This window comes from Danio rerio, chromosome 5, assembly GCF_049306965.1.
Source record: "Danio rerio strain Tuebingen ecotype United States chromosome 5, GRCz12tu, whole genome shotgun sequence".
Lineage (NCBI taxonomy): Eukaryota > Metazoa > Chordata > Actinopteri > Cypriniformes > Danionidae > Danio > Danio rerio.
Window position 1 is genome coordinate 19,388,560 of NC_133180.1, and position 25,539 is coordinate 19,414,098.

Consider the following 25,539-nt stretch of genomic DNA (forward strand, 5'->3'; position numbering starts at 1 on the left):
GGAATAGTTGCAACTTTAGAATAACGTCCAAATAACATACATAACTAAAAACTAACACTTAACTAATATATTAACACACATTTTACAGATCAGTTGTTCATATTTGTTAACCATCTAATAACACCAGTGAAACTTTGTAGAACAGCGAATGGATAGAGCAAGTTCAATCTACAGAAATTTGATGTGATATTTAAAATATAACATTTTTTTACCTTAACCTTGTAACACTTTTTTGTGTGCTGTATTTTACCAAAGACACTCCACAGATGAAATGTTGAACATTGTGCTTAATGTATAGAAACACATACTGAGCCATCACATGGCAGAACAGCAGTATACAACACAATACAAACCCATGAGGTTTGGGCACTTTTTGTGCCAAAGATGAAAACAAAATAAATACAATTTCTTTTATTAGAAAAGTTCTATAAAATTTCACTGGTATAACTAGATGGTAAAAAAAACTATGAACAAATGATCTGTAAAGTGTGAGTCAATTTATTATTTAAGTATCTGTTAATAGTTTGAGTATATTATTGGGGTGTTGCAACTATTCCTCATTTACTTCGCTAAGAGTTAATAAATGAAGAATAGTTGCAACTTTAGAAAAACTTCCCAATAACATATATAAAGTATTAACTGATACTTAACAAGTCTTTAGTAAGTAATTTACCAACAGCTTATTCATGATCAATTACTAATTTATTAGGTATAGTTATAAATCGCATCAACAATACATTTATGCCCCCAGAACTTCCACTCTCTGGATATTTTCTCTTTTCGGACCATTCTCTGTAAAGCCTAGAAATAGTTGTGCATGAAAATCCCAGTACATCAGCAGTTTCTGAAATACTCGGACCAGCCCGTCTGGCACCAACAACCATGCCACATACAAAGTCACTTAAATCACCTTTCTTCCGCATTCTGATGCTTGGTTTGAACTGCAGCAGATTGCCTTGACCATGTCTACATGCCTAAATGCATTGAGTTGCTGACATGTGATTGGCTGATTAGAAATGTGCGTTAACAAGCAGTTGGACAAGTGTACCTAATAAAGTGGCTGGTGAGTGTATATACTGCTATCAAACAAAACAAATAGCAGACAAATCTCTGAATTTACAGGACATATTTTGTGCGGGTTTAAGTAAAATGTTAACATTTTGGTTTATTCTATAAATATCTGGTAATATTTTAACATAATATTAGAAAACCAAGGAATTGCAACCAAATATTTATTTCTTAACTCTTGTGAAGTCAAAACACTAGGGATGTAACGGTATTGTAAATACCGTCATACCGCAATATTAATTTTTTTCGATATTACCGAAGTCGCATGACTCTGTAAAACTACAGGTCTTCTGAGAAAATTTGCTCAGGCGAATGAAGCGAAGGGGAGGTAGCGAAAACTACAGTTCCCATCAGCCCATGCTTGACCATCATCCCTTGCGGTCTGTTGTCGCTACAGATCCAGTAATGCGGAAATGGAGTGTGCTGCTAGAAGCGGGGATGAAAAAGAGCCGGAAAACTCTAAAGCGGGTGTTGTCGCCGCACGAGTTCTTATCAGCTGTGTTGTCGCGCGCGTACTGAATAGCGGTGTTGTCGCGCGAGTTCTTATCAGCTGTGTTGTCACGTGCGTACTGAATAGCGGTGTTGTCGCGCGAGTTCTTATCAGCTGTGTTGTTGCGCGCGTACTGAATAGCGGTGTTGTCGCGCGAGTTCTTTTCAGCTGTGTTGTCGCGCGCGTACTGAATAGCGGTGTTGTTGCGCGCGTATTGAATAGCGGTGTTGTCGCGCGAGTTCTTATCAGCTGTGTTGTCGCGCGAGTTCTTATCAGCTGTGTTGTCGCGCGAGTTCTTATCAGCTGTGTTGTCGCGCGAGTTCTTATCAGCTGTGTTGTCGCGCGAGTTCTTATCAGCTGTGTTGTCGCGCGAGTTCTTATCAGCTGTGTTGTCGCGCGAGTTCTTATCAGCTGTGTTGTCGCGCGAGTTCTTATCAGCTGTGTTGTCGCGCGAGTTCTTATCAGCTGTGTTGTCGCGCGAGTTCTTATCAGCTGTGTTGTCGCGCGCGTACTGAATAGCGGTGTTGTCGCGCAAGTTCTTATCAGCTGTGTTGTCGCGCGCGTACTGAATAGCGGTGTTGTCGCGCGAGTTCTTATCAGCTGTGTTGTCGCGCGAGTTCTTATCAGCTGTGTTGTCGCGCGCGTACTGAATAGCGGTGTTGTCAGCACACTGTTCAGATTGATGCAGACATGAGATCTCTATCTTACTCATGGTTTGTCCTCTCAAGTGGGGGAAAGACAATGCACAACGTTACTCACTGCTGTCAACCTGGGCCAAGTCATATCTCTCTTGTCCCAGAAACCTCAGTCCCAAATGAGAGGGGTTTTTTTCTGTTGCAGGGGACATTGTAAATGCCCAGAGATACCAGCTTTTACCAGATTATATTTATATGATAATTTTCCTTTAAACCCATCTCTATCTAAGTAAGTGAGTGATTAAATGTTAAATGTGATGAGTTTTCAACAATAATAAATTGAAACTTTATTTTTTTTTACATGGTTTAATATTTTTTTGTTATTAAAATTGAAGTTCCTGTTTCAAAGCTTACAGATAGATGGCTAATTTGTATGTCATTGACACTTTTGGCACTTTTTTGGAGTATTTTCATAAGTTTTGTTTTTTCCTGTAAATGATTCAATAAATACCGTACCGTGACATTCATACCGAGGTATTACCGTACCGTGAAATTCTGATACCGTTACATCCCTACAAAACACCATTATTTTTTCCTCTAAAATATATAAACATACAAATAAGACACCTTTTTGTTATTTAATGCTAAATGAAATGCTTTAAATAACAACATTTATATTAAATTAGCACAAAAACAATCCGCATTTATATTTGAAATAAAACAAAACTGACATTTTACTCAAACACAACTATAATGTCACCCAGAGCTTGTAGAGAAACATTTTCAGTCATAACATACGCATGACACACAATCAAGAAAGAAATAGCAACTACGCAAACCTGTTTTTGATTTTTACGGGGAACAAATTAAGCTATTTTTAGCCATTTCAATCTCCTCCTCTGCAACAATGAGGCCACGAAATGTGTGATTTTCTAGACTAACAAACAAACAACTGCTGCCAGACTTTTCCCATCACCGGTTGGAGGAAAACATTTTGATTTGCTCAATCTAAACAGATAGCAGGTGGCGAAATGAAAGACATCACACATCTTTTATAGACCCAAACGACACCAGCAGGAGTGGCTTTGATGTCGCAGCATCGTTCAACTAGCAGAAACAATAGCATCTTCCTCTGCCAGCGTGCATCTGTCTCTCTCTGCCCACGCAAGTTAATTGAGATTGGAGAGACGCGTTCTGTAGTGACTCTCCTGCAGATCAGCACAATCCCAGACTGATGTATACTGATATAGCATCAAGAAAACAATACTTCAATATGATATACCTTACAGAAATATTGATATCGGATCTCATTTTTGCTAACAACAAATATTGTCACAGAATTCAAGAAAACTTCTATATTCATGCATGTCTTAATTCTTCATTTACCAGATGTAAAACCTCGAGCATATGAAGTCATATCAGTAGCAAAAGACAACTTGAAATGCAATATGTAAAAAGACTATGTATTTATTCATTTAAATTTGCATTCTTTGTGACCATTATGCAAATTTAACTATATAATTTACAATTGTTATTTCCAACCACAGTTTTATTATGCAAATGACAAAATAATTAACACTTTATTAGTTGAGAGATTAAATTAAAGAAATTATAAATTAAAATAAACTTAATATACAAATTGAATTAATGTGTGTAACATACAAGCAGAAATGTTCCCAAAATTATCATGTACACTACCTGACAAAAGTCTTGTCGCCTATCCAAGTTTTAGGAACAACAAACAATAACTTGACTTCTAGTTGATTATTTGATATCAGAAGTGGCTTATATGAAAGGCAAAGGTCTCTAGATTACGCTTATTTCACCAAAATAAAATATGATCATGCCTTGATTTTTAAATATTTAATCAATGGTGCAGTGGGAAAAATGAATATTGTGTAGGACTCCCATGAGCTTGGACGACTGCATCCATACATCTCTGCAATGACTCAAATAACTTATTAGTAAAGTCATCTGGGATGGCAAAAAGAGTGTTATTGCAGGAGTTCATCAAGATTCTTTGGATTCATCTTCAATGCCTCTTCCTCCATCAGGTAACATTGCATACAACATCAGGTACATTGCATACAAGTCAATGCAAACGTGAAAACAAAAGCAAATTGCCATCCCATGGTGAGAACGACGTGAATTATGTAACGCATTTGCTGCAAACATGTAGAACTTGCCTCAATCACATTTTTTAAACCCAGCCATGTTGGCCAGTCAGAAAGGAGAAAAGAGAACGGACGCTGACATCACGAGCCAAAAAATATATATTTTTAAACCTTCACCTGTCTGGAGTTTTCAGAAATATTCAGTTTCACCTGATACTGCATTGTCATGTGAACAAACCAGCCTGATCTCACGAGGGAACATAACTATTTCACGTTTTGTCAGTTTATTGGCTAATTTGTACAAATTTGAAAATGAAAATGTACAATTTAAAAAGAAAATGCATGGCACCAAACCCCACCCCTAAACCCAACCGTCACTGGGGGATGTGCAAATTGTACTAAAATGTACAAATGAGATTGTATGAACTCATCCGAATTAGCCACAAAAACAGAAAATAAGGAATTGCTGTGAGACTGTGTTGGAACAAACAGCCAAACTGCATTTAAAAAAAGGTTTTGAAAATACCTATGTTTATGTGGAATGTATGTCAGATTTGTATGTAAATATATTTACAATTCAGCATGCGAAACACACAACAAAACATATCCGGAGTGATGGGCAATGTCGATCAATTTGGCATTGTATAATGTCTAAAGTGAAACATTGCAATGGACAATGGCATAATCAATTATATCATAACAAATTGATTATTTGTAGTCTACCGTTTCGACTACGTGACTCACATGGTCTTTGTTTTACCCATTACCAAATCATAAATAATTAAAGATAAGTTACACACAAATCTGGCATGAATAGGCAAAGTGATCAGCGTTGTTATAATGGCGTCGACAAACTTGGTTGGTAAAAAAGCATATCTGAGGTTTTCACTAAAATTACTACAAGCATGAAAGTGAAAGATTGAAGCAGTGTACTGACGCTGTGACACGTTACCTGATAGATTCAAAAGACTGAAGAGTCGTTAGATAGAGACAAGATGAATTAAATATCACATTTAACAACTATAGTGAGTGGTGATCCAGTGGTACATCCTTGATAAACTGTCTGACGTGCACTGCTCTCTGGGGTTTTGTGCTCAAAGCACCCGCTAACTGCCTGGAACTCAGACGTGCGCATATGCAAGAGCGCATGACAGAGTATGTGTGTGTATGTGTGTGTGTTTGTGGTCACGTGATGTGTGTTTTTTATTGGTATAGTGTGGAAGAAGAGCTTATCAGAAATCCTTTTATAACTAAGACATATTAGTGTAAATAAGCGTGTATTTTTCACAAGCAGGTTGCAGCTGGAGGAGCGGAGGATCGCGATTCCGGCTCAGCATCATGATGTCTATCAGCTTTTGGCAATAGATGATGGCTTTGTCTATCGACCCAACCATAAGGCGGAGAAAATGTAGGCATGTCTTTCCATTGAGACTGGGCACAACTGCCACTGCTGAATAGGTTTTAATGCAAACACGACCCAAAGACGTCTATCAGCTTAAGTAATAAACCATTATATTTAACAAGTACTCTTAAACCAGTAATAATGAGTGTGTACAGATGTAAATATCCCGCTAAAATCTTGTCAGTGATTATACGAGACCCAGAAACAACCTCAACGTTAGTGCTCCTTCATCCATTTTAATGATCCTTACGTGCTGATGGCAGAGACTAATTATTGCCTATTATAAAACTCAACAGCAGTGATAGAGAGGACGTGTGCAGCCGGTAGACTGGAGCTCTGCTTTATCTGTGCGCTGATGAATAAGTCTAATCCATCATATGTCTGGGAAAGCCCCAAGGCCTGCAGACTGAAAAGCTGCCAGCGAGTAATCGAGCAGCAGTGTGTTCATGTGTGAACCGGGACTCGAAAGACCACCCAACTGCATGCATGTGTGTTGTTAGCATTGAATTAGGAGAGCGCTATGGGTGTAAATAATTGCTTTGACTGGTTGATCGGGATTATGTAGTAAATTCTAAAAATACACAATGAAGAAATTGTGAAATTTTAAGTGACCTTTACCTGAACATATGAACAATTAATCTACATCTGAAAGTATGGCTGCATGATAAAAGTTACTAGTACCACCAGTGTTTCAAAATTACAGACTGTAATTAAAAAATTGCTGCAGTTCGGTTTGTTTGATTGTTTGTTTATTTATGTATATTTATATTTTATCATTAGATTATTAGTATTATTCTCTAATCATGGAGTACTGTAACTATAAAAATTCTGCAGGTTTGATATTTTATTTATATGTTAATAATAATAATAATAATAATAATAATTATTATTATTATTATTATTATTATTATTATTATTATTATCATTATTATTATTATTATTATTATTATTATTATTATTATTATCATCATCATTTTTTTATTTATTCGTTTAATTATTTTAATGTAATTATTTATTGATTTATTTGTTAATTTATGTTAATTTATTTCTGTCATTTATTTATTCCTTATATGTATGTATGTAATCATGTTTGTGTGTATGTATGTATGTATGTATGTATGTATGTATGTATGTATGTATGCATGCATTTATTTATTTACTTATTAATTAATTAATTAATTTATTTATTTATACCTTTATGTATTTATTTTTATTCCTTTATTTATGCATTTATTTATTCCTTTATTTATTTTTTATCCATTCACTTATTTTATTTATTTTTATGTAATTATTTATTATTTGTTATTTTATTTCTTACCTAATCTGTTATTTATTTATTTATTTATTTATTTATTTATTTATTTATTTATTTATTTATTTATTTATTTATTTATTTATTCCTTCATTTATGCATTTATTTATTTATTTATTTATTTTTATTAATTATTTATTTTTTTATTCCTTATTTGTGTATTTATTTATTCCTTTATTTTTAATTGTTTATGTCAATATATATATAATATATAATTTTAATTAATTTTTAATTGCGTTTCTCTTAGTTTCACCCATGGTATTAGTTCAGTTTGCTATAGCTACAGTTTAGTTTGATATTCTTTGTTAAAATCAGTTGCCTGATCATATTTCAGAGGTGCCGGATCCATATCCAGCTTGTTCCAGCACATATTAAGCCTTGTGGAAGATTGATTTGACCTATAGTTCAACAATAAAAATCTAAAGTAACATCTTTTACTAAAGCTGTGAAATTTATCAATTTTATTTAACTAGTTCCTTATTATTTAAAATTTGTTTGTTTTTTTATGTAAAAAAGTGGTTGTTATATCACCTGCTTAATAAAGTATCACATTTGGTGGAGTGAATACCAATCAGTTGATATTGATCCTTAAGGTCCCGAATACAATATTGAAATCACGTAATCATGTAGCTCTATTTGCAACCATAAAACAAAAAAACTAAAAAATAATTAAATAATTACATTAAATTAATAATAAAATAAAACATATAATAATAATAAATAAAATATATAATAATAAAAAATGGAAATAAAACAGTGGAAATGAAACCCTTTTATTCACAAATCACGATTGTGTTGTAAGTGAGCTTAGATTCATAAGATTCAAGTTCATTATAGCAGAGATGTCCACTCTTGCTCCTGAAGGACCGATATCCTGCAGAGTTCGGCTCCAGCTCTAATTAAACACCTGAACCGGCTAATCAAGCTCTTGAAGATTATTAGAAACTTCCAGGCAGGTGTGCTGGAGCTGAACTCTGCAGGACCGTGGCCCTCCAGGAACAGGACAGGACAGCCCTGATTTAGAGTGCCACAATTCTTGCAAACCAGCCTGAAACTAATCCAGCGGCTAACAGAAACCATTTATGACAATGCGATCAACATGAATCTGCAATGGAGCCCAGAATACTTTCATTTCTCACCCACATTGTCTCAGCTACATAGACACACTCTCCACACAACCACACAAATACACACACACTCCATCAGCACACTGCTAGACTTGGCAGAAATGCCAGATGTCTGAAATTGAACTCAGTAGGGACACAAAATATAGTGATAATAGTAGATTTTATTTTTACTTTGTAGCAGACAATTTTAGGAATGTGTAATATTTATGAATTGTGGTTTTAAAGATGTGTGAGCTGACATTATTGATTTAATCAGTCAATCAGTAAAAAAAGACAAAAGTACTGACTTTGAATGCTGGCAGAATGGTTGTAAAAGCAAAGAATAGCCTTATTTATTTGATATGGTAGTAATATCCCCAAGCAAATGTGTTGTTTTGGAAAATCAGCAAAAGTTGGATTTCAAATACTAATTTTACACAACAGTTTAAAAAAGGTAACCCTGAGTGAGTTGCATTTCAAACCCAATATGTCTGTTTTTCTGTTAACTAACTAATCTGTTTTTGAACTAATCATTTACCCAATTTAGTGGATTTAGTGTCAACCTTATTTAATCCAGGCAAGGTTCCATTACAAAAATATACTCAGCCAAATACTGCTTAACTTTCATCACCAAAAAAAAAAAAACCCTGAAATACTCAAACATACCATTGTTAAAACTGACAATTGTACACTCCAAGCCTACAATAGATATATACAACTTACAATGCAGATGGCGACAGAAATTTTCATGGTTTTGTTGGATTCAACCCAGGCAAATTCTGAAAATGTACCACTATATACATTTCTGGAGAGCATCAAATGCATCCCAGGAAGTAAGTTTGTTTGCAGTTTTTGTTCCACCAGAGGCCGCTTTGTATGTTTTTTGAGATGTCAAATTTCTCTTGCAACTGCCAGTTGCACCTGTCTTCTCTAGGTTGCTGTCGACTGAATCTACCCTCCTCCTTGCCTAAACCCAACCGATAGTGTTTTCAAAAGCACCGATTGGCCCGCCCACCCACTTCCCTAAGCCTAACAGACAGTGTTTTAAAAAGAAATCCAGAAAAAGATTTCTTTGCCTGATTTTTTACCATTCTCACCCTGTTATTTACATAATTATTTTAGTTTTTGGCTTTTGTTATGTCGTGATCTGTTCATCACTGCACTCGAACCCCATCATTGTGGTCAACTCTGAGTACATCAACGTATGCAGCGAGCCATGGGCAAACCTATAACAGAAGGAAAGCCATCCATACAGAGGTAAGGAGTCAGCTAGTAAGCGCAAAAAGGAATGGCATCATACCGCCCCACAGTGTTCGTTTTAAAGATAAAATGCAGCCATACGCACTTCTATTATTCGTGATCTCTAGAAATGGATATGGGGGTACATTTTCAGAATGAGCCTATGTTGGTTGGATTAGTGCATTACCTTCTGCTGATTTTTGTCAGAATTTATCACCAACTGAGCATACTGAACCTGGACTTTAAAGTCTGATTATATAATTTATATATAGACATACCATTTGTATGTTATAAGAAACAGAAGTATGCACTATTATCATGAAAATATATGTAAATAATTCAATAATTGTAATTACTTAAAACATTTTTGATAAACAATAAATATTTTTAGATTTCTTAAATCTATCCCCAAACCTTAACACAACACGACAGACCTAAATATGCAGCAAGCTTTCATTTGAAAGCACACCAAAGAGAATCTCATTTCGTAGTTGGAAATCCTCTCATAAAGCTTTTTTGAATGTGTAACAATTGTAAGTATTGCGATAAAGTATGTGTGATATATTTACACAAGATAAAAGTCAACATTAACTAGCCAACCTACTGATAAAAGACAAATGCAAGACCAGTAAATAGAAGTAGCCCTACACCACAGTAAATTTGGTGTATCCAATGGAAATCACAGTCTAAAAAACGCCAGATAGTTTTAACCCAATTAAGGTGTAATAGGGATTAACTGTGACCAACTTTTTTTCTTAAATTAATAGAACCAAATTTAACCCAATGTTTGAGTTAGTACCTCTTTTACCTAATTTGGGTTTCAATAACATCTTTGGTACATCTTTGGATTTTTACACCCCTGCAGAAAGCTATACTCAAGCATATGGCATTCAACCTCTTCACAGGTGTGTGTATGAATTTCATCCTACCTGAGTGTGAACTGTTCGGTGGTGGCAGCAGGATTCATTAGTACTTGAAATCCCACAGTCTGTCCCTGTTTCACTGGGCTGGGGGGCGCCAGAATCTCCACATCTCCATCCAGTCTAAGTCGGGTTCTGGGTGCTTTGTTGTCCCCAGCGCTAAGAGTCACTGTCCCAATCCTTTGCATATCCCCTTCCTGCCCGACAGTCTTTCCTTGAACCCTCCCTGCAACACACTCCTTCCGGAGGGCCTCTGGAGGAGAGATGGAGTAATGCAACTCCACCGTGATGGGAGTAGGCTCCTGTCCGCGTCTACGTGGTGGAGGAGCATTGAACCAACTTGTAGGGATGTTAAGTTGGGCTACGCAGATTCCCAGGTTTCCCTCTAGTCGGCAAGCTGTGGATATGGAACCTTCACCCGGATCACGAATCCCCACAACATGAATACACGGGAGCAGTTCAGTGGGAGGATCCATATCCTCCCACCTGCGGCCCGCCAGGTAAAACAACACCTGGATTTGAGAGCGTTCGACTCCTATTCTCCGGCTCACCAGGTGCGCTCTCACCTTCCAGCCAAGCGTGAGGTGTGTCGAGGTGTGGAAGGACCGTGGCAGCGCCCCTTGGAGGAGTTCTGGTGGTACTGGCGACTCTGCGGTGAGGTTTCCGTAGCTACAGTTAACCGATAAGATGGAAGCTGGACCAGCATCTGGTAAGTGGAGAAACAGGGGCTCACTGCGTGTCTGCAAGCTCCCATTACGCATCACTTCCTGTGTGGCCTCCCGGAGAAAGAAGGATGACTCTGCACCCTGCAGTTGGCAGGACACAGGGAGGTACGTTGGCAAGGATGAAGAGAACCTGGGCACGGGATCGCTACCTCCGCCCCTGCTCTCACACACTGCAGAGAGAGACAAAGAGAAAGAGATTTATCAGTGTGTTTATTTCATTTCTGAGACACCTTGGATGTAATTACAAGACAAAATTGCTTTCGGTTATAATTTAAAATTTCCCCTGGTTGTTGTTTTATCTCATTCAATGAGAGCGTTTATTTACAGAGGAACAAATGAAATTAAGGCCAGAGGCATTTGAAGAGATAACTGCATAAGTGTGTGTAAAAAGAAAATGTTTGGAGTGCAACAGATTGAATAATGGAGAAGATTAAAACAGACTAATGTATTAAATATACACTACTATTCAACAGTTGGGTTTTGGTTATGTTTCCGAATCAAATCTCTTAGTATTTAGTAGTGTTGTCGTGATACCAATAATTTATCTTACGAAACTATACCAGCTAAAATATCTCAATAACATGTAGTATTGCGATACTGTAATTCATAACTCAAATTATAAAGACAAACTGTCAGAAATACTATATTTTAGGTTATAATAAGCCTACTTGAATTTAATTCATAACTCCATAAGCCCAAAAAGTATTATTTGCACCCCACTTCACTTGTTGTAAGTCGTTCTTTTTAAGAGATTGTCACGGTTGTTGTAGCTATTAAATCATAATAACAGGAACAGAAATGAACCGATCATTCGAACTGAAGTGTTAGAAAACATGTAATAGGCTACAATAAAAGGCAGGAATTCTACAGTTTTGCAACCTTAAAGGGCTCCACAGACTATTCAAATAACATGGTCTATTGCTGCACAAACATATGAGCATTTTAGTGACTTTTCCAAATTATCTATTGAAGATAAACCATTTACATAATACTACCATTTACAAACTAAAGTGGCATTATTTTGGAGCCATAGTATCATGATACTACCATAGCAACGGTAAACCGTGCAACCCTAGTATTTAGTGTTACATTATGTTTAAAAAATGTTTTAATTTGCTGATTGAATGCACATGAAACCGATTTTATTTTAAGTTTAAAATGGTCCCGTTGCCTTAAAGGTTCAGTATGCTTCAAGCAACATTTTTTTCATTGTTTGAAAAAGATATTTGAAAAGACTGAATGACAGTTTACTGTTTTGAACACTCCAACTAAAGCAGGTCGCACACCAGAAGCGACGCTCGGCGGCGCGCCGCGCAGCGCCACGTATTTTAGAATTCTAATTATAGGTTTCTATCAGGATACACACACCGGCGCCGCAAGTCGGCGGCTGTCGGCGGCGCCCGGCGACGGCTCAGGACGCAGTTCATTTTTCAGCCGCGCCACAGAGCGCCATCTGATTAGTTTCATGTTAAATATCATTCGAATGTGCGCGTCTGGTGTGCGATACTTTAATCTGTCATGTACGCGCCGTGTCGCGGCGCCGAGCGGCGCTTCTGGTGTGCGACCTGCTTAAGGCTGCACCATGGCAACATTTGTTTGAAAACAAACTAAACCAAGAAACCATTTTTATCCAAGTTGAAAATGGTCCTATTGACAAGAAAACTAGAAAGAAAATGAATCAATGAATGAATCAATGAATGTTTGAAGGTAAAATGAAGTTTGAAATGGCTGAGTGACCGCAAACTAGGGATAAACAATATATCGTTTGTGCAGCGACATTGCAATGTGTGTATACACAATAGTCATGCCTTAACCATTTCAGTATTAGTGTTATTATATTATTAATGACCTCCAGAACTGTCAAGAGTGTCTGTGCTACACGTCTCACGCCACCATGTGTTCGTTGCGTGTTGGCATTGTCTTCTGAAGCACAAGTCATTTTATAAATAAGGAAAAGATTTACAGATTTTCCTACCTCAATAAATTCCATTTTTACTCTTAACAATTGGCACCATTAAATCAGAAAGGGACCATTTTTTCTCTTTTTAACTCGTTGGATGGAATCTAATATTCACACATCTTTTATGAGATATTACAGGTTTTCGAATAAATTTAATTAACATCTTTGGATGGAAACCTAGCTTGTGTCAAATTTTTCCAATATCGTACAGCCCTACAAGGGCTGCACAATATATCGTTTTAGCATTGATATCACAATGTGTCAAAATGTAATAGTCACATAGCAGGACATGCAAAATGAAGTCAGAATTATAACTGACCAGGTACAACATTTCAGAAAACATGAGAATTTTTGTGAAGTCATTTTAGTTTATCCATAATAAAGTAAACATTTATCAATTGCTTGTTTTTAAAGGCATTAAAGCTAGTTTAAAGTGTTTGGGCACAAGGATTTATTAGTTATCTCATGAAATATTGCAGAAAGAAATCACAAAAAATCCAAATATCGCAATGTTCATTTTTTTTCCAATATCACGCAGCCCTATCTCCAACACCCCTGCTCTGCTGTAGGTAGAATTGTAAATGTTTCATGCTGCTTGCGTACCCCTTAAACTCAATAATAGTGCTGTAAGAAAAAATGTTTTGTAAACAACTGACAAATGGATTTCTCTAGCCTGTTGCACATCAAACAAGAAGCACCACTGCACTTCAAAGATGCCCGAGTTCCAGAACACACCCACCATATTCATAATCATCACAAACCAATAGTAGCTCGAAGGCATGTAGGAGTCAAAATAGGATCTCCCAATAAGTTTGTTTTGGTGAGGCATTTTAAACTGCTAAATTGAACTCAAAACAAACTTTTTTGTTAGATTTTTAAATATTTCTGCAATTTTGTTTGAAATATACCAGGCCCTTATAATATTAAGAGGGAAAAATTATGCTTTTTCAATTTGTTTAGAACAATTAAAAGTCTTCACTTTCACTTATTTTCAACTAAATGCTTTTTTGAATAATAAATGTTCTCATTTTCATTTTATTTATTTATTTTGCATACTAAATATATCTCACAAGCTACTATTTGTTGGTGCAGGACCACCCAGATATAACAGGGTACAAAACAAATACAAGACTTTATACTGTGAAATATTTTACAGAACTTCTTCAGCCAATCACCTTAATCACAATTATCTGATAACACAACATGAATTGTGACATAACATAGTGTTCAATTGTTCATAACCATAAACCTACTTTACTCCAAAGTGACTTGCATTGCTTTCGTTTCAACGTTATATGGAACCCATGACCTTGGCACAGCTAACACCATGCTCTACCAGTGGAGGAACAGGAGTCATTTGTAGCCCTCTGGCTCACATTTACACAACTGCCTCCACCTCTATTGGACAGGCTATACTTTAGAGGCTTTGTGAGGCTGTTTTTTCGAGTGTCAGACTGTAACAACCATCGTGGGAAAGGCTTATTTTTGTGTGCTCTGGGATGACTTATTTGAACTCCCCTCAAAACATGACCCAAAAAGTCAACAAGTCATCACTGAAATTGAAATCTGTCATTTAGCAGACATTTTTATCCAACACAAAAGGTCCCAAAGGAGCCACTCAGGGCTAAATGCCTTGCTCAAGGGTAGAATAGCACTAAAGCAGGACTGTGACCTCAGAAAAGTCCATCCCTGAATAAGTGCAGGATCAGACAACTGTTCAACAGCAAAACCACAATTTTACTCAAATAACATGGTGCTATGCTATACCATTTATGACCAAGAAGATAATCATAATCGTAGCAGCCAGAATTTGGAACACCATGAGAAAATTAAAGGAAAATGTCATTAAATGGTGTAATGTTAAATTAATAAGAAAGCTGCATGATAAATCACAGTCATTTAGGAAACTAGGTCCTAAACTGCACTTTTTACAAAAATATACTGTTATTGGTTACACTGTTATTGGTTACACTGTAACTACAAAAATGTGTTTTTGTGAAGCATGGCAAAAGCAATCATTATCATAATAATAAATATGACACTAAAACAATGCAATAAACATTCATCTAACAACATGAGGTGCAATAAACCCTACAGTATATGACAGTTCAACAGCAAAACCACAACTTTACTCAACTAACATGGTGGTATGCTGCCATTGCTACCATACTACTGTAAACGTAGTAGCCAGAAATCTGGCAATAAACTGAAGTAAAATTTTATTAAATGGTGTAATGTCAAAGTAAATGGTCATTTGGGAAACTCAAGTGCCAAAGTGCTAGCAATTCTGACCAAGGACATACAAGATCAGAAAGTTTATACTACTTTTTTGTACTTTTATATTACACTACCAACAACAAAGAGAACCACAAAATAACCCAAAGTAAGAGGTCATTTATATGACAGTTTTTAACCTAAAAGCAGAAAATGTTATATTTTTTAGCTATTCATTTAAAAGGCATTAGTAGATTGGGTATTAAAATGTCAATTTGGGAAGTTTGCTATTGGTAAAATACAAAAAAAAAGTTATTTTTTTTTAAACCCAGGTTCAATATGGTTACATTCCCCCATCTACATTTCAGGAGACTGACTGACCAGCTGTCTCACCCCTTTTCTCAAACCCAACTGACAGTTTTTTCAAAAGCACACATTGACCCGATCACCCCTTCCCTAAACCCAACCGGCAGTGTTTTCAAAAGCACAGATTGACCCGATCACCCCCTTCCCTAAACCCAACCGGCAGTGTTTTCAAAAGCAGCAATTGACCCGATCACCCCCTTCCCTAAACCCAACTGACAGTGTTTTCAAAAGCACAGATTGACCTGATCACCCCCTTCCCTAAACCCAACTGAAAGTGTTTTCAAAAGCGCAGATTGACCGGATCACCTCCTTCCCTAAACCCAACTGAAAGTGTTTTCAAAAGCGCAGATTGACCGGATCACCTCCTTCCCTAAACCCAACCGACAGTGTTTTCAAAAGCACAGATTGACCGGATCACCTCCTTCCCTAAACCCAACCGACAGTGTTTTCAAAAGCACAGATTGACCCGATCACCTCCTTCCCTAAACCCAACCAACAGTGTTTTCAAAAGCGCAGATTGACCGGATCACCTCCTTCCCCAAACCCAACCGACAGTGTTTTCAAAAGCACAGATTGACCTGATCACCTCCTTCCCTAAACCCAACCGACAGTGTTTTCAAAAGCACAGATTGACCCGATCACCCCCTTCCCTAAACCCAACCGGCAGTGTTTTCAAAAGCAGCAATTGACCCGATCACCCCCTTCCCTAAACCCAACCGACAGTGTTTTCAAAAGCATAGATTGACCTGATCACGCCCTTCCCTAAACCCAACTGAAAGTGTTTTCAAAAGCGCAGATCGACCGGATCACCTCCTTCCCTAAACCCAACCGACAGTGTTTTCAAAAGCACCAATTGACCCGATCACCCCTTCCCTAAACCCAGTAGACGGTGTTTTCAAAAGCGCAGATTGACCGGATCACCTCCTTCCCTAAACCCAACCGACAGCGTTTTTAAAAGCACAGATTGACTTGATCACCCCTTCCCTAAACCCAACCAACAGTGTTTTCAAAAGCACCAATTGACCTGATCACCCCCTTACCTAAACCCAACTGACAGTATTTTCAAAAGGAATCCACTCGGCCACCTGATTTTTACCACGTTTTCAGATCTTACCATGTTCTCACCCTATTGTTTAATTTTTTTTCTTTTTCGCCAGACTCAAACCCTGTCATCACAATCAACTTAGCTCCACTTCTTAAGTCAAACTGGTAACAGTAGGAAAAGTCATCCACACAGAGGTAAGCAGTCAGTTGATAGTGCAAAAAAAGTAGCGCACAGTGTTAGTTTTAATGACTAAATGCAGCCATACATAGCTCTTGCTCCATAATTTGCATTTGCATAGACGGGGGTACGTATTCACAATAAGCATGTGTTGAATTCTTTTGAAATGGTGATGCGTTGGACATGCATATTACATGTTCAATCACTAGTCATGTTCAAGTAAGTGACAACCAAATCAACAGTGGACTACAGGATTGTACACGCATGTTTTTCTTTACACGGTGACATTGCCAACTAATGGCAATAACAACTGCAATCATGCTAATAAATATGACACTATAACAATTAGGGCTGCACAATATACTGTTTTAGCATCAATATCTCAATGTGGTCATCCGCAATAGTAAAACATTTGCAATGTTGAATCTGGATTTTATTTAATATCTACTTAATCACTTCGCAAGTGTTTTTTTGAGGCCTGTAACTGTATGAGGATTTTAAAGACATAAGAAACTGTATCATTTGTAACTTTGAAAACTTATTAACGATTAATTTTATTGAATTGTTTACACAACGAAGACTATGGAATATTATTTCATATTTAATTATTCAATTATTGTGAGCTAAATACAGTTAGACTCAACGGAAAACAATTAAATCCTGCTTATTTTATTTGAATCTTTTTCTTTATTAAGTTTATCTATGCTTGAAGATTGCTTATGATATTTTATGCAGATGCACTCCCCTACAGAATCCTCCTAATCAATAATAAATTATGTATTTTGTTCCAAACAGTTATTCAAGTCAACTGATGAAATTGTATTCATAATGCAATATGCATCACAGAATAAAAGAATATTGCTATGTTAGATTTCCATTATTGTGCAGCCCTAATAACAATGCAATAAACATTCATCTAGCAATACAAGGTGCATCAAACCCTACTGTGTGTCTTAAAAAGTAAAAAGAAAAAAAAGAAAAAGCTATTTAAATTAAATGTTACCTGTCACACAAAAAGAATTCAGGAAATGCCAGTTTTAAGTATACTGCGAACATTGCAATCATTTGAATTCCCAGCTAAATGAAATCATTCCAGAAGTTGCGTTTCAGTCATGCAACTTGATTGGAGCAAATGACATTTTGTCAGAAAAGGTATTTACACCACTGACGGAAGCTCTAACACATCTGTGTTCACTCATGATTAATTGAAGCATAAAGTCAATTCTTCACCTTTCTCTAAGGCTACCTCTATCATTGTAAAATCCCTCAGCACATGTTCATATTTTTCGCAAAGTCTGTGATGGACTTTATCAGATCGCTCTGCCAATCAAATGCACGACAGTCTGCCAAACAGAATGAGCATGCCAAATGCTTCAGTGAATCAGACCCTAAATTTACAGTTCTTTCCTGTTATAATTTTAGATCTGTACTGTTAGAGCCAGAATGAGAAAAATGATGCTCTGTAACAGACAAGCGCACACATGCATATGCCACATTTGCAGCATGAAACCAGCTTAAGAAGATTAAATAAATGTAATACCATACATCATTTTAGATGTGAATAAATGCAAAAAGACCAAATGCAATGCGAACATTACACTGCTATTTTCACAGTTTATTTTTTTAATTGTTATACTTTTGCAATACAATAGCCAACTTAAATCTTTCGTATAATCTAAGAACTATAAAAGCGATCTGAACTCAGAATGAAATGATTAGTAGACAATATTGACTTTTATTTTTTGCTGTGATCTCATCTTGTCAATTTAGATAGCACGTTTTACCCCTGGAGTGCTATAGTTCAGATAACACATTTAGACACAAGCAACTGACACTGTTTGCATTCCTTTTCTTACAATATATTGCAAATATAACAAAAGCAACAATTACTTTTAGCATTTTAGCTTTTTAATTCTGCCAATTTTAAAAACAAATTGAAATAATAAATTGTCTCAGTTCAGATAACAAGTGAACTGAATATTTCTACCTATTTATTAGTTATAGCACTAAATAAACATCAGAAAATATGGTAAAACTAATGGTTCAGCTTAGCAAAACACATTTTGTCTCTTCTATTCGTTAAATCAATGTTATAACCAAAGAAATATGCTAATAAAACAGCTAGTAAATAATATGTTGCATAATACAACAAACTCAGGAAAGCCTTTGAAACTGTAAAGCACTATATTTGTTATTTTGTATTAAAAAGTTATTATATTGTGCTGTAGTTATAATTATTGTAATTAAAAAGTGATGCAATTGTTTAAAAGCCAGTTGGTAATTAGGCAATCCTTTGGACAGTTTTAGAGTTTTGTAATTCAATAACTTTCTTAAAATAAGAACCATATAACTATAGTACCCTGACTTTTCCTAAATGTTTATATTTCATTCGAACATCTTTAATTTGTTAAAATGACAAAACCCATATGAGTATTTCTACATTGATCTTTGCCTCCTAACAATTATCTACAAACTAAAACATCTCTTTCTGGCAGCAAAAACTTTACTTCAGACATATGAACATTCAGAATTGCGCTATGGCCACTTTTCTGGTAGCAGGACAATTTTGGTTGATAGCAGCTTGTTTTTACAGTATGCAAAATTCATTTAAAATATATTCTCAAAAGCTAAAAAGCTGATTTCCTTATTTAATCCAATTGTTTAAATAGGTGTAACTTTATATTTTAACTATTAGTCCAATTTCTAATTGGAATCATGATTATGGATGCCACAATTATGTAATCGCTCAAAGCAGCAAATACAAAAGAATAAAAATAATAATAAATTCTGCATGCATAAGAGTCACTTATAGAGCATGCCATGTTCCTTTATCATTATATAAGATCTTTTGTTATTTACATAATGCCATGTAACATCTCTAAGATACTTCAAAAAAGATATTTGTAAAGCTATAGTACTTTAAAAGTTTTAGGCACTTGTGTAAAATTGTTGTAAAACAAGGATGCTTTAAAAAATATTTAACTTATATTAACTAAATCAAATCAACATTTGATCACACTTTCCATATCAAATACTTGCCCATTGTTTTTCAGGTAGCTTTCTTAAGCATCTTAGAGATGTTGCCAAAGTTCTTCTGGATTTAGTTTGTCTCAGTTTAATCTGTTTCTTTATTTGGATGATGATCAGATCAGATTTCAGAGTGGAGCACTGCCCTGTCGTCCGACTCCTTGTGCAGACAATTGATAATTGATATTTCAAACTAACATTCCACAGAAAACTATATAAATAACATACTTTAAACATTTTGGGGGTGAAATTACTGGTAGGATAACGCCCTATTCACACGGGGCGTCAGCGTCAGCACTTCCCATTCACTTTAAATGGGTGACGTCAGGCGTTGCCGAACTGCATTGTGGATCCGTCAGCGTCGCTTTAGAGGCGTTGCTCGCTGCAGAAGTTGGGACTAGCTCAACTTTTCAAGCCCCGATGGAAGAGTCAGCCAATCAGATCGCTGTATGCATATGCACCAGCTAGACAGTGGCCTATTGCTGACTGAACTTCATTGGCTGACGCAGCTATGACGATCGCTTCAGCCCCAACTTCAGACATGCCTTCACTCCAGCGTTGAAGCGTGTGAATGGGGCGTTAAGCCGCCTTTTCACTGCACATGACATTTGGACATGACAGTCGGAATATTCCTCTTTGTGGCAGTCGCAAAGAATTTTCAGTTTTGTCATGCACCATGGGAGAGAAGCTGATCTTGTAGTGTCAGAAATAAAGTCTATGCGCAATGTCCCATCAGACAGCGCTGAAGTTAGGCATGCTTTCATGTGAAATAGAAAGTGGAAGTAACATGTAAATAAGTGAAATTTGTGCTCTGCATTTTACTCATCCAAATGTACAAACACAGCTGTGAGAGCTAAACACTGCAAAACTGCAAAAGTTGTACAATCAATCAAGCCTGTACAGTATGAATCGGTTGAATAATAGCGGTTTAGCCCATTAATCCTTTTAAAGAGTATTACTTTCAAAATAATCATTTGTTGCAACCCTAATCATACTCTGAAATTAATCATACAGTGGAGAAATGATGAAAAAGTAACAAATGAATTTAAATTAAGTGCTACCTTATAATCAATTTCATCTCCCATTACTCTCTTTAGCTTTGTGTAACTTCAGAGAAAAACTTGATAAATCTGTGAACTACAAAATATCTCACATTTGTCACAGCAAGAGTTTGGACCTCAACTCATTATAAGGCAATATGAGATGATGCAATGCGCAATCCCGATTTTTCATTCTCTCCGATTCTTGCATTACTTGTTTGTTTTCTCTCGTCTTTTCCGTGGTGATACAACGCATTTCGTGCTGATTCAGAGAGTCTCATTTGCATGTTTTGAAACAGTGACAAAATGGAAACTAACAGAAACTCGAGCAGCTGCCTGGAATAGAGTTTATTGTGTTTCTTTATCTCCCTCGTTCTCTCTCTCCCTCCTCAGGTAGCGGCATAGTAAAGGTGTGAAAATATAATGAAGATTTGGTATGGCGCTGCGTCTCACAACAAGAGTTTAAACACATAATAATCCCTTCAGAGAGAAAGAGAGAGAGAGATACACCTTCAGTGATTCATTTCAAATCAACACTGAGGCAAAACACACGTGAGGCCTTGTAGAGCCAGTATCTTGAGGAAAAAGAGAGACCGGTGACAGAAAAACTAAATGAATGAATGATAAACAGAAAACAATCTTTAGACTTCAATACAAGTAAACAATGAAATTTCATACAGTCCCTCAGTTTTCAGCTTGCCCAGAATTGAACTGGAAAACACATAAATAAATGCAAAAATAAATGTGGCAATAAACAAATAAATAAATGTGGATAAAATAAAAGAAGAGAGCACGGTGACAGAAAAAAACTAAATGAATGAATGGTAAACAGAAAACAATCTCTAGACTTCAATACAAGTAAACAATGAAATTTCCAATAGTCCCTCAGTTTTCAACTTGCCCAGAATTGAACTGGAAAACAAGTAAATGCAAAAATAAATGTGGCATTAATTAAATAAATGTGGATAAAATAAAATAAAATAAAAGTGGATAAAGTAAAATAATTTAAAAAAATAAAATAAATAAATAAAAAATAAATGTGGATAAAATAAAAATACATAAGAATAAAATAAAATTAATGTGGATAAAATAAAATATATGTGGATAAAATTCAATTAAATAAATGTGGATAAAATTAACATAAAAATTTTCAAAAATGGATAAAATAAAGTAGTTGTGAATAAAATAAAACAAATGTGTATAAAAAAATGTAAAATTACTGTTAATAAAATAAATGTTGACAAAATAAAATGTGAATAAAATAAAATAGATAAAGATAAAATTAAATTAAATTAATGTGGGAAAAAATAGATGTTGATTAAATAAATGTGAATAAAATAAAACAAATAAAATAAATGTGGATAAAATTAAATTTAATTATAAAGATTGGATTTATATATATATATATATATATATATATATATATATATATATATATATATATATATATATATATATATATATATATATATATCGAACATCAAACAGTATGTATAGTACAACATTCAAAATAAGGACAAATTGCACAAAAACTGTAAATTGTAAACACTATGAAATAAATCATAAATAATCATTTTTTGATTTCACACACCCAAAGATGACAAGCTCAATGTGTTTTCTATTGAGATGTACTTCTGTTAAGACCAAACCATTCTCTTATAAGAAAATTACATAAGATTCAAGTCCATTCTGTCATTTCCGTCTCACCACCAGCAATCATGACATAACCGCAGTGCCCAAAAACCCCAGAGGACTGACCAGGGAGAAAAAAAAAGAATTAAAAAGTGTAATGTTTTGTGGCGGCCCTGGGGAGCAGCGATACGGCGGCTGCACGCTATAAAGCACGTAGCTTCGGCAGATGGAGGCAGCATCGTCCCGAAAACAGCATCTCTCCGTGTCACCAGTCCGTTCTTTATGGTGCTCTCAGGGCTACAAAGAGGACCATAATTCTGAGCCCAAAACACCTCCGCTCTGATTTGTTTCAGCCGCTGGTCCCAAGGCTGACGACACTCCACACATTTCCAACCTTTCACTTTCGCTCCCTCTTTCTCAGGCCACTTTTCATATGTCAAACATCTCTCACAAAGCTGAGGATTTCATTGCGGCGATTCAGACGGCATCACCTTAAGCTACCGACTCGTATATATACAGCAAGAAGAGTTCAAAAATCTTTCCCCTGGGATCGGGGTATTGTATGTCTGCCCATTTATTCCTGCCAATTTAACCTCACGTCAACTTCATTACAGCCAGATAAAGCGATACGCAATAAATCCTACAGTATCTCCTCTGTTTTCAGCAGGTTTCGAGGTTTTATCCCAATCATCAGTAACTGTGAAGAGTGACATATTTGACATTGCTCAGTCTGGATTGGCCAGACAGTGGTGTGATTTATATTGCATTTAGGTATGCTACTTTAACTAAAAAAACAATATATGGTAAGTTCATTGAGTTATTATATTATAATGTTTTATAATGTAATGTCCATTTTTTTTTTTTTTTGTGGAGCTGATAGAGGATATGACATTTATAACAAAAACTGACTGCCTACTAGCGCTGCACAATGTATTGTTTCAACATAGTTATCGCAATGTGTGTGTCTGCAAGAGAATATATCAGATTAGTGAAGTCATTGCAAAGTATAACCATAACAGAGTGAAACTTAATCATTTGCATGAGTTTTAAAGGCATTTTAAGAGAGTGCAAAGCATTCGGATACAATAACGTACAACATTCGTAACTATAATGAAGAGTAGGCTGACAAGCACTGTTGCATCACAGCAAGAAGATTGCTGGTTCGGGTCCTGGCCAGGTCAGTTGACATTTCTGTGTGGAGTTTGCATGTTCTCCCCATGTTTGTGTAGGTTTCTTCTGGGTGTTCCGGTTTCCCCCTCAGTCCAAAGACATGCGCTATAAGTGAGTTGAATAAACCAAATTAGCCGTAGTGTATGAGTGTGTGTGAATGAGTGTGTATGCAGGGTTTGAAATTGCAATCGCATATGCGCCCGAAATTTTATCTATGCAACCTCAAAATATATTTGAGAGTATTTGTGCGACTGCAATAAACTGTTGCCATGTGGCCGGTTTTCATTGCAAAATGTTAACCGCATGCCTGTATTTAGGACACATTAACGTAGAGCGCATCTTTGCACCTGAAACACCACACACAGCACTCAGGAATAATTTAAAACAGTTGGCATGTCAACTTGCTGTAGTAAACAAAGCCCGCAATGCCTGCCCCACCTTCAAGCTCTTCTGACTGCTCTAAAACTGAATGGGAATGGATTGGTTAATATCAGCTGTCAATCACTCAGTCAATGCCTTATGGCTTCAGATGACAGGGAGCTACAACTACGAAAATGTAAAGGACTGGATACGAGAGAATGAAAATAACACTGACAGATTTTGCTTTAGAAACCACATAAAGTTACAAATAATGGCACATCTGATTAGGGATCATGTGATGAATGTTAATCATCAGTTTGGTGAAGTTTGTTCATCGCCCATGTTGCCATTGGCTTGCTTGGTTTGTGACTTCTCGAACTGCTCATCAATAGATTTGCTCTTCAGTGTTTGGATTTTCAGCAGTGAAAATTAATCCACACTGAACTGAACTAAACTGAACTTCAACTCTGAAAACGGAATCAACACGGTTTCAATTTACTAGAACTTCTATGTTACACTGCTTCGAAACATTTTACATTGTAAAAGTACTATATAAATAAAGATTAATTGAATTGAATTAAACTGAATAATCCATCATTTACACTGTCCGTAGAGTGGATAAAAGGAGTTAAAGTCCACTATGAAAGTAGTTCAGTTCTCCGGTAAAAGTGTACAGATTTTTTAAGTTTGTTAGTTTTGATTAGAGTTGATTTCGAATGCAATAAAACTTGTAGTAACTGTGCTCATAATTGGTTGGTGCAACAAAATTTTGGCTGGTGCAACAAATTTTTCAAATTTAGGAGTACCAGTGCCGCCAAGCAAAAAGGTCCATTTCGAGCCTTGGTTTGGGTGTTTCCCAGAACTGGGTTGTGACTAAAAGGGCATCCACTGGATAAAACATTTGCTAGAATAGTTGGCAGTTCATTCTGCTGTGGCAACCTCTGGAATAGAGACTAAGCCAAAGGACTGTAATAATGCAATAAAGACTATTCAGTTTAATTTTGCATTTAATTATTAAATAAATTATTAAATTTTATATTATTAAACATAATATCTGTACCTGAATAAAGTTTGATTCTGTCTCTAATTTATTTTATAGCACTGTTTATTTTATTTTATTTGCTCTATTGTGAATCATGCATAAAAAAATGAAATTTGAGCAAGAATAATTACATTCTTACAATGATTTACATGATTTACACCCCAATCAATCTAAATTAATGATTCTTTTGCCCAAATAAAGCTATTCAAGCATCTGTGGAAATTGTATTCACATTGCAATATATATTGCAGAATAACAAAATATCACAATGTCAGATTTTTCCAATATTGTACAGCCCTACTGCCAACATACAATCAGTTAATTGAGTTAATCAGAATTCAGGATGGTTGAAAAAAGAATACTAAAACATTGAAAATCTGTATTTAATCAAAGAAACAATGGAACAATGAGTAATTAATCAAAGTAAAGTTTTTTCAAAACTTCAAAACCTCCTTAAATCGACAACAGAAAGAGCTTAGCTCTCCTTTTCTTCTT

General features: G+C 35.8%; 1 protein-coding gene across 4 annotated transcripts in view; it reads right to left on the reverse strand.

Annotated features, from left to right (window-relative positions):
• Window positions 1-25,539, reverse strand: part of si:dkey-215k6.1 — a 343,472-nt gene that overhangs the window by 232,418 nt on the left and 85,515 nt on the right. For all 4 annotated transcript variants that reach the window (XR_012406773.1, XR_012406774.1, XM_679464.10 and 1 more), the window contains exon 2: window positions 10,296-11,181. Coding sequence is in view for 2 of the 4 variants with exons in the window: in XM_679464.10 (XP_684556.5) it covers window positions 10,296-11,181 (886 nt within the window). In the remaining 2 variants the exon portion in view is untranslated. The remainder of the gene's footprint in view (window positions 1-10,295; window positions 11,182-25,539) is intronic.